This window comes from Bicyclus anynana, chromosome 2 (genome assembly GCF_947172395.1).
Source record: "Bicyclus anynana chromosome 2, ilBicAnyn1.1, whole genome shotgun sequence".
NCBI lineage: Eukaryota > Metazoa > Arthropoda > Insecta > Lepidoptera > Nymphalidae > Bicyclus > Bicyclus anynana.
In genome coordinates, this window is record NC_069084.1 from 10889151 (window position 1) to 10904914 (window position 15764).

The 15764-nt window shown below is 35.5% G+C and overlaps 1 protein-coding gene across 1 annotated transcript in view; it reads right to left on the reverse strand.

Annotated features, from left to right (window-relative positions):
- The window catches only part of LOC112043224 (calponin homology domain-containing protein DDB_G0272472), an 88010-nt gene that overhangs the window by 15033 nt on the left and 57213 nt on the right, over positions 1-15764 (reverse strand). The window contains exons 4-7 of the mRNA XM_024078537.1: positions 3548-6297; positions 3272-3402; positions 2857-3030; positions 2298-2475 (exon numbers count right to left, since the gene is read on the reverse strand). Of these exons, the coding sequence (XP_023934305.1) occupies positions 2298-2475; positions 2857-3030; positions 3272-3402; positions 3548-6297 (3233 nt within the window). The remainder of the gene's footprint in view (positions 1-2297; positions 2476-2856; positions 3031-3271; positions 3403-3547; positions 6298-15764) is intronic.

Here is a 15764-nt window from a genome sequence, read left to right on the forward strand (position 1 = left end):
ATGGTTTGACAACGACGACGACGAGATTCACGATTGTTGACCTAATCGTTATGCACAATATTCAATACCCTGCCTGTAGTAAAAGTAAAACTTTGCCTAAGGTAATCATTGCACTGTGCAAACCACTATTACCCCAGGCAAAACGTTTATAGTGAAATGGCGAATAACAGTAAAAAGCGTTACTGAACATTTATTAACGTATAACGTAATAAATAACTAACGTTATGGATTTACAAAGAGCTGATATAAACCAGAAAAATGGTGTTTTTAAAATTTGTTTTTGTTAATCAATGTTAGGACTTTTCAATTAAAGAACCATTAATATGCGTACGGCCACTGTTTATTTGAAGATAATTAGATTAGTGAAAAATACAATGTCACACATTAAATAGCTAACAAGGAAGAGGTAAGACGCCACAACATGGCGGACCAACAGAGTGTTGCCAACCTTAAAATTATATTATTGGTACGTTAGTCAATGTAAAGTAATGGTAATAAATGAAGCTGTTTTAAAATTTAATCCATAAGAGTTCAAAATTGGTGAAATGACGGAGGACAAACGAGGCTATCTAAAAAGCGCCTCTTTATGAAGTCAGTAAAGTTGTAACGTTTAGTTCGTGATGATCAATGTGGGACAGGTATGCCAGCTCACGGCGATTACAGTCAAAAATTGATGCAATAGTTTACAAAAAAGTAAAAAAAAAATTGGAATGGGATGTTGCGCGAGTAAATTCCTCTCTAATACGGTATAAACGCAGTCAGAGATCGGGAGTGGTCCCTTTGCTGCGTCACTTTCACTTCTTTGCCTCATATGTTGAAAGTTATAAGCATGGAGCGATTTAGTTCTAAGACCAGATTTTGCCTTCGCAATCGTTTCCATAAAATTGCTGGTTTGCTCGTAGATCCGATTTCCTATGCCATCTTTGTCATGTTAAACAATACATTGTATTAATATGCTTTAATAAACATTATAATCAAATTATTCTGAACTTTGTAATAGTTAGGCATATTGAAATAATGTTCTCATGTCAAAAATATTTATTTCTTCCAATCAATCTCTTAAGTTTTGAAGCTTATATGTGCGTGTATTAACCTATTTGTGCCTTAATTTTAAAATTACAGATTATTAAAGTTATATGTTTTGGCTTAGAAGAAAATAATGGCCAATTTCAACACGAGAACTTCCATTAAAATATTATTAATAAGTTAATAACAAAAAAAGTCTTAGTCAGAATTACGAATTTTAATTTAATAATGGAGTATATTGTGGTCCTCATAAAATGTACCACAACCCGTTGGACATTCCATAAGACATGCAACCTTAATAGGACTAAGTTAATACATAAAATTGTTCAATATTAGGGAAACTTGGAGTGTTCAAATTTGACTTAATTGATGACAACTGATCTTGAATTCAACAAAGGATATGGCCATATTATGTTTATAGAATGTTTCAATCAATGTAAAAAGATTTATAGGAAGACATATAGACATACAGAAAGTCATAACAATAATATATGGTATTGAATTGAACTATAAATAAATGTGGTACGATGAAGCATTGTGCTCAAGGAAGTAAGTCAGGGCAGACCATATGTCGGAAAAAGCGATGATTCAGCGCGATGTGACCTGCTGACCTTTACGACAATCGGATAGGTCAACTCGTTCTGATAAAGCTTGTTATATGCAACGCGTTAAGACAAGGTATTATTTCCTATAACAACATATTAATATTTAACATCTTGCATTTGTATATTTAGTATTTCATTTAGTGATTAATGTTTGGTATATTCGATATTTCCAGTCTTCTCTTCATTAAAGATACAGGATATGGTGTACCTTCCAGCTTTGCGGGCTAGCGAGCTTAGGGTGAAAAATTTTGACAAAGATAACTATCATATTATGTTAAATACAATGACGGCTTCGATGCAGGTTTATATCCCGCACAAGGATTCGACTCATCAATAAACCAATAAAGCAGTTAATTTGATTCTCAGAATTATTCTTTACTTTGACTGGTATAATAATATTACTTTTACTACTATAATAGGTACTATTATCTCTACTATTTAGTATTACACATAGGAAACGTCATGAGATATAATTGTCTACGTTTGTCTACCTACATCTTCTTCTTTCTTCTGGGCCGTTTGTCCAAGTGCGGACTTGGCCATGTGATTGGCCGTTGTACGTGTCTACCTACATATTGGTCTCACATTCGTACCATCGAAATCTATCTAAATCATATCTCTAGGCCCTAATATTATTTGCAGAGGGTAGATTAAAGAGGGACTTACTAGTGCAGGCGAATCCAATGCCCCAGCAGTGCTAGATCTGGTTCTTCGTCGATCACTTTCTACATCGGACTGCCGATGATCGCTGTCTCTGTCTGATGAGTTGTAACGTCTCTTTTCCTCGCGGTGCTCTTTGTATCGCCTGGTTTCTAGTCTGTTTTCTTTTGATGTTCTTTCAGATCTGTCAAAGTGGTTAAAGAATTAAAAATTTGGAAAGTCCACACATAATTCCAAATATTTCATGTTTCAAATTGCCGTAAGTAGTATTATAAAACTAATTACTAACAATCCACACTACAAATAAAATAGGTGATAATTTGTGGTAATTTTAGAGTTAACAAAACTTTTTCGAGATGCTTTTTTATCAAGTAGCAGGACAAATGCTTTTTCATTAGTCTTTTAGATTTATATTTATTTAGATATTCGTGTAGGTACCTATATTATCCAAAGGAAATTACATGAAGTGAAATAAATTTCTTAAAGTCATGTGTTGTACACTACAGTACTAATTATTTATTTAGACACTTAATTTCACTAAAATACTGAACTAATATTATCATACCTTCCTTCAATATCAGAATCTCTGTATTTTTCTTCTCTTCTCCTTTCTATATTTTCTCGAGGATCTGAGCTCCTGTATCTATCTAGATCTTCCCTCGACCGTCTGTATCTCTTCTCTTCTATAAGGTCATCTCTTTTTCTTACATCTAGGTCACTAGGCTCCGGGTCTGTGTACCTATAGATAAAAAATATGGACAATTAAATTGTTTATATGGTATATATAAAAGCGAACACTCCACTCAACACGAAATATCGAAACCGCTTGACGTACAAATATGAAATTTTGCAGGGAGGTAGTTAGTTAACGTCCACTGAAGGTGGACGAAGTTACAAGAGTCCGCTCGGTAAAAATAAAAGTACTTCTATAGATTAAGAGATTACATGAATAAAATATTTAGTTGAGTGTTACGGTTTACCTTCTATACTCAGGGTCGTCTTTGGCAAGATGTTCAGGGCTCTTGAGCACCCGAGTGCGAGTTTTTGGCTGGACTACTTCTTTCTCTTTCTTACTCTTCTTAGAAGAGTCACGAGAGAACAGCTGTTTCATCTGTTGACATAGTTAAATAACGTTTATGAAGGTAATACAGAATTCGATTATACTCGTATACTATGAATACGGAATATAATGACATAAAGCAGAGAATAGATTTATTGTATTTGTTATATTGTAAAAACATTGACTTATTAGTTACCTTTTCAAGTCCAGAAAGCTTTTTAGTTGCTTTTGGCGGCTTCGCACTGACTTTTTCATCCTGTCTGCTCGGGCTTTTCTCATCACGATGGAGTTTAGGCGCTAGCAGTGAGCTATCTTCGGCGCTTCTGTCTCTTGAAATGAATTCCTTTTTATTTTCTTCCCTGTAACCTCGGTAGTTTGCCAAATGCTCCCCATTCGCATAAATTTGTTCACTCGGATAGTTATCTTCTGTATGTTGCCTTTCGCTTGCTAAAAATAGTGAAGTATTTTGTGCATCATCATCACTTTCATGACGCCTATGCCTAGACCTATGTATTTCTCCATTAGAATTATGTCTAAAGTCATTTTCTATTCCAGAGTCAACCAAACGACTGTCAAAATCAAAACGTCGTGGCGATTTTTCTTCTCGGTAGTAGTCCCTGCTGTCACCTGAATCGTGTCGGCGTACGCTGTTATGAATCTTGATGTCTTTACTTTTCACTCGGCGTAATGAATTATGATACGATTCATGTTTTGGCTTATAAGCAAGATTAGCATAATCATCCTCTCTCTCTTGTGCTATTTCAGGATTTGAAGCGTAGTGACCTTTTCTTTTACCAAACCAGTCATCTTTTATTTTATATTTCTGACCTCCCTGAACAAGATCATGACTAGACGTAAAGTGCTTTTTCACTCTGTACTTCTTTTCTTTGTATTCATTTGGAGATGATATAGGCTTTCCAGGATTCGATTCAAGGCTTGGTGGTTCGTACTCAGGTTCAGGTGGAAATACTTTCCTCTCTTCTTTATATCTGGCTGGTTCCAAATTATCAATGAATTCACGTCTGTCTATTTCACCTTTAGGTACTTTATGAAAAGATCGTGATTCTGTATTATATTTAATATTCTGACTATCGGTGTCATATTTATAATCTTCTGCTATAGTACTTTCAAATCCATCTCTTTCTAACGTATGGCGATAGTATTTTACAGTATCGTTCACATATTTTTCTGTTTGCTTCATACGCTTCTCTGCCTCATATATAGGATCAGTTTCAACAATATATTTGGTAATCGGTTCGTTTAAATTGATTCTTTCACGTTCGTGTCGTCTAGCATTTAAACGAGATTCTAAAAGCTCTCGTCTGTGACTTAGCTCATTAAAATCCAAATTTAATTTTGTATCGGATTCAAATGTTTTCTTCTTAGTATCCATTCCGTCAGCTCTACCCCTATAACTGTGCATGGGTTTATGGAATTCAGGTTCTTTGTCCGTACATCCATTAGCATAAGTTGGTTCAAAGTCCTCAAAACTCATTAGCTTGTATTCTCTAAATCTTGGTCTTATGGGTGATTCTTTGATATTAAAACTGCCATTGTTATTGAAACCGCTGTCATTGTTTTTATGGTCGTAATCATTTATTCGCTCCGCAGAATATTTATATCTTTCTTCATAGCCAAGACCTTCGTCTTCGTCAGATAAACTGCAGTACTTATCTCTAGAAGGAGAAAAAGTTTTGTGCATTGTTTGTTTAGGAAATTGAGGGCGAATATCACCATTATCTTTAATAACTTGGGCATATACTATTCCTTTAGCTGTCATTTTGTTAATAGGACTTGGTACTCTATCAGGACTATTAGCTCTAACGAATAGATTAGGATCAGGACTAGTACTCGGTTTTGTATATGAAAATGGTTGATTAATGTTAGTGCCGTTCGATGGTGAAATCAAATGAGATTTGGGAGGAGGAGAGTGTTGGTCTTCTTTTAGTATTCGCACAATTTGGTCAACAGTGTGACCTCTAGTTAATGGTGGCTTTTCAGGAGGTTGTTGACTGCTATGTTTCATTTCAGTTTCACCATAAACGTTTTCTTCTAATTTTCTGATGCTTTCTTTAATTTTGTCTTTAACCTCGTTGGGAGATTCTTGCGTTTTAGTGAAATCTGTTTCATTAATGAGATTGGTCTTTTTTATTTCGGTTACTCGTTTAGGAGTTTCGGTGATTGGTGGAGACGGTTCTTTCTCCGATTTATTTTCAATATTAATACGTTCTGTTTTTAGTTCCTGTTTATCTTGAAGCTTAGCTCGAGGAGGTTTTTCAATTGGATTTACCTTCTTACTATCTATTGAATGATGGTCTTCAGATTTAGTGCTACCTTTCTCAGAAATCTTTTCGTTTTGTAAGAGGTCTAATGGTGAAGTTTTTTTAAAATAATCTTCACGAGGTGAACTTTCAATAATAGGTGACAGTTGAGTTTTCTTATTTCGTAAGGATTTAAGAAATTCCTCTGTTTCACTACCAGATCTTTTACGAATTGGCTTATTTTTATTTAGATTAGTGTTTGATTTTAGGTCTGTTACGTCACTTTTGCTTCTTTTAACTATTACAGCAGGTTTAGTAGTGACAACAACAGGTGAATCTGGGCTTTTGGTTCGATTTGCTCTTCGAAAAAGTGTTGAAAGTGAAGTCCGTTCTTTTTTCCTTTTTGGACTTACATCACTTGTTGATCGTCCGAGTGGAGTTTTGCTATTGTTTTCTAAAAGGCTGCCGTCGTCACTAATTATAGGTTTGTCTTCCCTAAACTTTCTTCTATGTGGCAGGGAATAGAACTTATCTGGTGGATGATTTGATGTGCAAGTAACACTCTTCGCTTGTGCAATGACTTTGTTAGCTTCGTTTATTAGTTCTTGTTCGGATAGATGTGTGAAAGGTTCTTTTCGTATCGATGGTGGCTGGTCAGATGAGGTGCCCCGCTCACGCGGTTTACCTGGAAAGAGGCAAAGGTTAACATTTGTGAGAAGAAAAGTTAATCATTTAGTAGCGGTGTTAATTGTTACAATAAATTAAAAGATTTTAGTGAATAGAGAACAAGTATTGGAGATGTACATAAATTATTATTAAAGAACATAAAATTACATGAAGATTTAATTTATTAAAATGATAATATTACAAACAGCTAAAACTATGTTATTACCATATAGATGGATGGATAATTAGATGTTTAGTTACAATATTAAAAGCAAAGGAATTATTAATTTGATTTGTAATTCTCTATAATTCACGTATTTGGCAATTAATATTTTACATTGGTTCTACTTTTTGAGGATATATTATTATATTACTATGAACAAAATTTAAACTTAAATATTGTAAAAATATTGAGAAATTAATTTACTCGTAATCCCTGAGATATAAAATGCCTATAACCATTATCGTGAGGATGTAATTAATTTTTAGTTGTAGTACAGTCATATTAGGAAAATAAAAATAAAATATTAAGTACTCCACAGAAAAGATAATAATAAATAGAGACGCCTCGTAGGATGATTAATCAGGACGTCAAAACAGCGGTTTTTGCGTCAACGGTCATTATTCAATTTAATCCGGTTTCGTATGCAAAGATTATGTTTTCGAGTTTTTATAGAATTGAACAAATAAAGCTTATATCTTTTTTGTGCGTGAATGAATATTCGACCAATCATAATAGGCCTGGTTTAATTAATATCGGTGTCGATATTATCCTTTTTTATGAAAAAAGGTGTTATTTTTATAGTTTTACTATAACATAACACCTTCTTCTCTGTAATTACCATCATCAACCATCCAATTATGTTGTTTTTTTTGAAGAATTTTATTGAAATCACTTTTACTAACAAGAATGCTCTTATACAAAATATGTGATATACGAGTGCCATAAAATACTTCAGGTTTACAGATAATAATTATAGGTTCTTTTATAACTACCTACTTGGAGTTAAAAGAGTTTTATACTTAGGAACCAATCATAGTATAATTTCAATTCAGAACTACAACTTCAAATATTACGCAGCTTTGCTCGCGTTGAAGTCTATTGTACTCGTAGGATCACGGACTGTATTGTAATGTTTGTTTAATGTATTAAACATTTTGCTATAGTTAATATTTTCCGAATTCCGTTTAGCTTTTAAAGTAGTGACATATTAATATAACAGACCAAGCGTTTGAGTGTATAAACTTAGTTTTCGTTTCGTCAAAGAACGTTCCTTCAGTTTTTTACACCAATTGTCGATTGTCTGTCGATTGTTTACTGTCAAACGATCAAATCTCTTTATGTTACCACTACATCTAAAGCTAGACTCCCAAAAATACACAGACACAAACTAGTTATTATCAACCCATATCCGGCTCACTATCGAGCACGAGTCTCCTCTCAGAATGAAAGGGGTAACTAGTACCAGTAATGTAATATCAAAAAAACAAATCGGGGTAAAACAAAGTAGTACCAGTAATATAATACTAAGTTGAAGTTTTAGGCTGAGCGTAGTCAGCTACCAATGTTTCTACTACACCACTGCGGTTGTCTTTACTTTGTAGAGCTGTGAATAGATGAAGTCTATCCATTTAAGCTGAAAGTGATACTTTGGACTTTACAATTTTTTCCAGTTAGTGATATTAGGAGTTATATTTGATTCCTTAATTAAGTGTCTAGATAAGTAAGCGCTTGTTTGATAGTCTGCGATCTTAACTGTTGGAAGTTCAAAATGGTGATGTTATAGCTAGGTCAAGGCTGTGGCAGTTTAATTAACCTTTACTAACCCTTAATCGGTTCCTACATAGTAATGGTAAATCCTTGGCGGTACTTTAACAGTCATGTGAATCGGAATTCTTAATCTATAATACTCCTACAATCACAAGGTGGGTTAAAGTTCAGATAAAACTCAACTGTAACATATTGTTTACCTGTGTATAGTGCACACAACATTAAATTCTGCATAGAGCTTGGACTTTCTGGCCCAGTGGTTATAATGTTTTACGTTATGATGATCATACTCAGATATTAATGAGAAAGACTGGAACTGGCGGCTGGTCGTTCTAAAAGAGGCTCGGCGGTGTACAAACACCACTACGCTACGGGCTGAGAAATGTTACTGACGATTTTGACAATGCAGTATTTATTTGTTTTAACTCTATATATTTAAGTCCCTGATGTGAACTAAAGATATTCAAATTAATCACTCAGAAAAAATACAAGCAAAGAAATGATCATCTTAAAGACAATCTTTAGTAAGTGTAAAGCTATAAATACGTTACTTACGTAGAGATTTGTATACGCTATGTCGTCACGTCAATGTAGCGATCATGCTTATTTTTAGCCTCATTCGGCGAAAACAACTTTTGTGATGTTTTGACTGAATCTCAATGTTGCTTCGTTTTATGGGGATTTTGGAGATGCGTGTTGAGTTTAGATTATTTGTTATCCGTACGGTTGACGTGACTCGATGTTATTCATAATTTGAAAGAATTTTGTACATTCGAATTGAATTTGGAACCCTCGTAACTTTAATTTTAAGTTTCGACCATTTATTATTATCATCTAATAATATTATTAGGTAATGGTGATAATACCCGACGTTCCGAAAGTGCATGTAAACTAAGCCTAATTGAAATGAATTTACCTTGACTTTAACAAGTTTTACTATAAATAAAGTAAAAAAGTGTAGTCTTGTGTTCTTCGGAAATAGTTAGAGTAGGTACTATTTGACAGTTATCGAATCGAATACTCCAAAAAATAGCAGTGGTATGCACAGTGGATTTACTAGACGGAGGTCCTGGGTTTGATACTCGACTGAGCCGATTGTAGTTTTCTTAATTGGTCCTGCTCTATCTGGTGGGAGGCTTCGGCTGTGGATAGTTACCACGTTACCGGCAAAGACGTACCGCCAAGCGAAATAGCGTTCCGATACGATGTAGTGTAGAAACTGAAAGGGGTGTGTATTTTCAACCAACTTCTAACAAATTAGCCCGCTTGCATCTTAGATTGCATCATCACTTACCATCAGGTGATATTGTAGTCAAAGACTAACTTGTAAAAAATAAAATAAATACTAAGAAAGTTTTTTAATGACAAGTTAGCCTGCTATTTCACCAGCACGGCTATTCTTTAACGATGTTTTGTATAACTCGCAAGTGCGAGATTCGAATTCACTGCTATCTTTCTCATTTTATAGTGTGTGTTAAACAGAGAGAGATATAGGTGAATTCGAAACTGGTACATGCGAGTTATAAAAATATCGTTAGAGAATAGCCTAGCTGATTTCAAGTGACGATGTGGTGATGCGAAATAGGTTTATTCTACTCGGAGGTATCTATATCTCTATCAGTTTTACGCGGCTACATCGCTAAATCGCTTGGCAGTACGTCTTTACTAGCCACGGGCCACGGTTGATCAATACCATCAGACCAGATCTAAGCCAATTTCGAAAATATCAAATTCAAAATTGACTTGCTGGGATATGTTAACAGCCTAGGCTGTCAATACAATAGATTAGTCTATAAATACAAGCCTCGGACAAGAGGGGGGCAGTTGCAGTTGGGTGCTACAGTAGTGCGTGTAACTAAGTAGATACAGGGTTCAACCTAGAGGAAGTAATGTACCGAGAGATCAACTGATCGTAAGAGAGTCATCATCTTCATCATCATCATATCAGCCGATGGACGTCCACTGCAGGACATAGGCCTTTTGTAGGGACTTCCAAACATCACGATAGTGAGCCACCTGCATTCAGCGAATCCCTGCGACTCGCTTGATGTCGTCAGTCCACCTGGTGGGGGGTCGGCCAACACTGCGCTTACTAGTGCGGGGTCGTCATTCCAGTACTTTGGGACCCCAACGACCATCGGCTCTTCGAACTATGTGCCCCGCCCATTGCCACTTCAGCTTCGCAACTCGTTGAGCTATGTCGGTGACTTTGGTTCTTCTGCGGATCTCCTCATTTCTGATTCGATCACGCCGAGATACTCCTAACATTGCTCGTTCCATCGCCCGCTGTGTGGCTCTTACATATGCGTCAGAGAGTACGCAAACATTATACTATGTATTGAAAACTATATTACCAACTGCGCTGGAGAAATCTTCAAATTAGTTTTGCAGGATTGTATCATAATCATAAAAGACTTCACTTACTATAACTAAGTCATATTTCGTACCACTTATTTATTTTCAACGCGTAAATACTTAAGATGCAAGATAAGTAAACAAATTTCGAGTGTTATCTTTAATAAAAGCTTCTTAAGTATACGCCGCTTGAATCCTTACCACGACACGATTCCGGATGCGTGTTAAAAACCATAGTACATTAACCGTTAATCTGATAACGTACACATGAGTTAAATTGCGTTTTCAACATAATAATTATTTAGCAAGCAAATAATTATTTCATTGGACATGTAAGTATTATTTGTTGTATTGCACTGCCGTGCCGTGATAGCCTAGTAGATATAATCTCTGTCTCCGATTCCGGAGGGTGTGGGTTCGAATCCGATCCGGGGCATGCACCGCCAACTTTTCAGTTGTGTGCATTAAAAAAAAATATCACGTGTCCCGAACGCTGAAGGAAAACATCGTGAGGAAACCTGCACACCAGAGAATTTTCTGAATTCTCTGCGTGTATGAAGTCTGCCAATCCGCATTGGGCCAATTGGTGGACTATTGGCCTAACCTCTTTCATTCTGAGAGGAGACTCGAGCTCAGTAGTAAGCCGAATATGGGTTGATAACGATGTAATTATGTTAGCGATATGGTCGCCTATTGTGCATTTTTTTTAGTATTTTTTTTCGATTTATTGTATTGTATGTTTCTTTGTTGTGTACAATAAAGTATATTTTCATTTCATTATTATTTGTTGTATTGTTAACTTTAAAGCTTACTTAGTCACTTGAAGATGAAAACGCCTGCGAAAATATAACAGTGAGTTTATTTTAATCCGTTATAACAGCTAAGGAAATATTGAGGAAAATAAATATTATATTTAGAAGCCTACGATGCGTTTGTCGATTGTTACAGTTATTCGAGGTGCAAAAATCAGCTTGGCCTACGCACTTTAGTCACGAGTCAATACTCTTTAATACATAAAAACTGTTATACAAATAACGTCTGCAGATGAAGTGATAATAAGGCATTACATACACAATTTAAACATGCATAGGTACCGACGAAGGATAGAATAAAATTCAGATGAATGTAAGTCGTCCCAAAGAAAAGGAAATTCATATTCAGCAATTCATACAGATACTAACTCCGGTTTCACATATATCTAGATACAGTACAATGAATATGCATGCAGAGGCGTCTCTAGCTCACGTAGCGCCCGGGTGCAATCAACATTCTAGCGCCCTCTAGTACCGTGCTGAGAGCACTGTTAAAATGGAATATGTACAAACAGCACTTCAAGTTACCACAAACTGTCTATGTAGCAAACAAAATACCCTGTAAGTAGTTACCTATTTGCCTCTATTTGCTAAAACTAGACACGTTTATTTAAGAAGGGCTCTAGATGCTATGCTATGTAGATATGTTAGCCGGAGTGGCGCTCGGGCGCTCTTGAGATCGCGGCGCCCAGGTGCAACGCACCCCTTGCACTAAAGGTAAAGACGCCTCTGTATACATGGATTTTTAAAGAATAGCCGACGCCCTGCGGTTTCACCCCCATAGCTCCTGTTCTCGTAAGAATAATAGTATAAAATACAGCTTATGACACTCACAAATAACGTGGCTTTCTAGTGGTAAAAGAATTTTTAAAATCGGTTCAGTAGTTCCAGATTACCTTACAGTACCACAAACGTTGACTCTTTATAGTATTAGTGTACCTAGATATATAAACTAGAGATCTATTATAGATGATAAGATCTTCAGATTTTAACAAAAAGATACAAGAAAAATATAAACAGGTCTTTGATGTATATTATGTACGTACATCGCAAACAAAACCGTTTATTTCTAATATTTGTGTGTTTATTTACGTGAAGTTACGGTCAATTTACGCCGTTTGTCGAAAACTGGATTCCTTAACAGTAAAGACGAGTTATTTAGCTATTGACATATATTTATGGCTCACACAACGCTATTTTACGGTATAGTACTGCTTTTATTGAAATTAAAAACAAAATATTCATGTTATAGAGACTCTGGAACTGCTTTAATTTCTTCATAGCGTACGACTTTCTGAGTAAAATGAATAACCTGCTTTAAATAGATGTACACGGTAAATGTATAAAACACTGAATTAAATGAAGTTTTGCCTATGTGTCCATATGCGCGTAGAATAATTGATCACCATTGACTCGTCATAGAGGTCACTTGGAAAAAATTATAACTACCCGCTTTTAGAACTGTTAAGTAATTCATTATTATCAAAATATTAACAAAGTACACCTGTAGTTGTTATAGGTACTTAGTTTAATTCATGTTTTCCTCAAACAATGAAGTTAGACGAAAAAAGAGGTCGATTGGTTACATAAACCACATTCGATGTTTACAACTAGCACAAAAAAAAATATTTCACCGGCGTTGTCAACGGCGCGATGACAGTGCAGCGACTGAGCTCAGGTTTGCTAATTAGCATAGTTTTAACGTGCCACTTGCGGCCCGCGTATAACCTATCTAACGTACATCGCAAACAAAACCGTTTATTTCTAATATTTGTGTGTTTATTTACGTGAAGTTACGGTCAATTTACGCCGTTTGTCGAAAACTGGATTCCTTAACAGTAAAGACGAGTTATTTAGCTATTGACATATATTTATGGCTCACACAACGCTATTTTACGGTATAGTACTGCTTTTATTGAAATTAAAAACAAAATATTCATGTTATAGAGACTCTGGAACTGCTTTAATTTCTTCATAGCGTACGACTTTCTGAGTAAAATGAATAACCTGCTTTAAATAGATGTACACGGTAAATGTATAAAACACTGAATTAAATGAAGTTTTGCCTATGTGTCCATATGCGCGTAGAATAATTGATCACCATTGACTCGTCATAGAGGTCACTTGGAAAAAATTATAACTACCCGCTTTTAGAACTGTTAAGTAATTCATTATTATCAAAATATTAACAAAGTACACCTGTAGTTGTTATAGGTACTTAGTTTAATTCATGTTTTCCTCAAACAATGAAGTTAGACGAAAAAAGAGGTCGATTGGTTACATAAACCACATTCGATGTTTACAACTAGCACAAAAAAAAATATTTCACCGGCGTTGTCAACGGCGCGATGACAGTGCAGCGACTGAGCTCAGGTTTGCTAATTAGCATAGTTTTAACGTGCCACTTGCGGCCCGCGTATAACCTATCTACCTTCTATTTCTTCTAAAATCATTGTCCTAAAATAAGTAAATTAATTATATGTAATTCTTCCGAGAAAATAATATTTCCTAATCCGTAGATACACTTAATCGCAGTAGAATTGCAAGTCGTTAGAATAACCAAGTGACAACTGCCCCGTTGGTCCAGTTAGTCTATATGACTTCGGATCGTGAGGTCCGGGTTCGAATCCTGGGTCGGGCTATGGAATTTGAGCTTCCATTTCTTCAACCTCGGTCTGGCTATGGAATTTGAGGTTCCCTTTCTTCAAAGAAATTCTCAATAGCAGCCCTGAGTTGGGAAGTTGGTGCTGTTACAACCTCGTTTCTCGAAAAACATAAAGCTGTTTATATGTTAAGCTTAATAATGCTCTCATCTCACGAAAATCAAGCTCTATAAACACCCAATTATCACACCATTTCTTATTACTTATTTTGGTTTCAAGGTTATGTTATGGACATTAAGAGAGTGTTAGGAGGGCATTTACCTTCAAATTTATTTTCTGATCGAAATGAGAACTGGTTACCATCAACGAAATATAACATGAAATTGCAATAATACAAAAGTGAGGCTGTAAGGCATTTAATACTGACTTTTATAAGGTGTTGAAGATATAAAAAAACAATCTTTAGTATGTATTCATGATTAAAGATTTGTTCAAAAATGCTTATATTTTTTAAGACTTATATTTTAATTTATTAATATAAAAAACTTTCTACCTATATGCTTTTAAAATATAACATGTTAATAAGCGCATTTAAAAAAAAATATATACTATACATAATATTCAGAGCTTAATATCGCTTCCGTAATTTATAACTGACCGTATCAAGCTCCTAAACGTATTTCAAGTAATTTTGGAAAATGGCGTCAATAAATCTGCATTGAATAACGAAGGGATCGAAGTTAATCACCGATTCTGCGGGAGTTTAATGTATTTCATTAATTTAATGCATTTAAATTACGTATTAACTTGGCTTTTTTCGTCATAAAATTCCACACGTGTTGTTGTTTTATTTCCTATTTTTGGCAAATGATTTATTTTTTTTGCAATTCACCCCGCTCAAAATACTGTAAACGATAATTTGGTAGGTACTCGAAGCTATAAACCGTGATCAATGCTTTAATATTCAGGTATTGTTTTGATCATCTCATCGTCGTGCAAAAACAGCTTTACAAATAAGGGTTCCGGTTTTGTACGTATGTTCGGAACTCTAAAATTAAAAAAAGATATGTTACAGGTATCCTTTATTAGTTATACTAGCGAACGCCCGCGACTTCGTCCGCGTGAAAATCGATATAAACTTTCAACCCCCATTTCATCCCCTCACAGGTCGAAATTTCAAAAACGCTAAAACAAATGTTTAATTATGTCTTATCAAGTGCTTAAATATAAAGTTTTAAGGTTTTATCCATACAAACTTTCAACCTCTTCATCCCTTCTTTTCGCAATAAAAGGTAGCCTATGTCCTTTCTCAGGGTCTAAAGATTGTCTGTGCCAAATTTCATCAAAATCAGTTGAGAGGTTTAAGCGGGAAGGCGTAACAGACAGACAGACAGACAGAGTTATAATATTATCGCATTTATAATATTATTAGGGATGTAATGTTTCAAGCGTGGTAGAGTCATTGGTAACTGCTGACAGGGTCGAGTCCAATATTCAGATTTTTATGGTCAGTGACAAGCTAGTCCTTGATTGGGATCGCATCTGATGTTAAGCGATGCGGCCTAGGAGGAAAATGGGCTGAGGTGATAGAGAATATAGCTAGATATTCTCTATCTCTACTTCTAGATAGAGAATATACCTAGCTATAGCTTGGCAAGTTCGTTGATGACACTCCCATGACACGCGGGCGACAGGGGGGAAGGACTGCGCGGGTGTGAAGTCGAACGCGCGGGGCAGAGGGAGTGTTACGAACGAATTTGCCAAGCTACACAAATTTATCCAACGCATTATGTCTGACGACTTCATATATCACACCGGAGCGCTAAATCACTTGGCGGTACGTCTTTGCCAGATGAGTGGTAACCAGCCAAGACCGAAACCTACCATCATAGTACCAACAGCTTGTCAGTGACCACACGCAAACTACGGCCTTACCAGTTCAAAT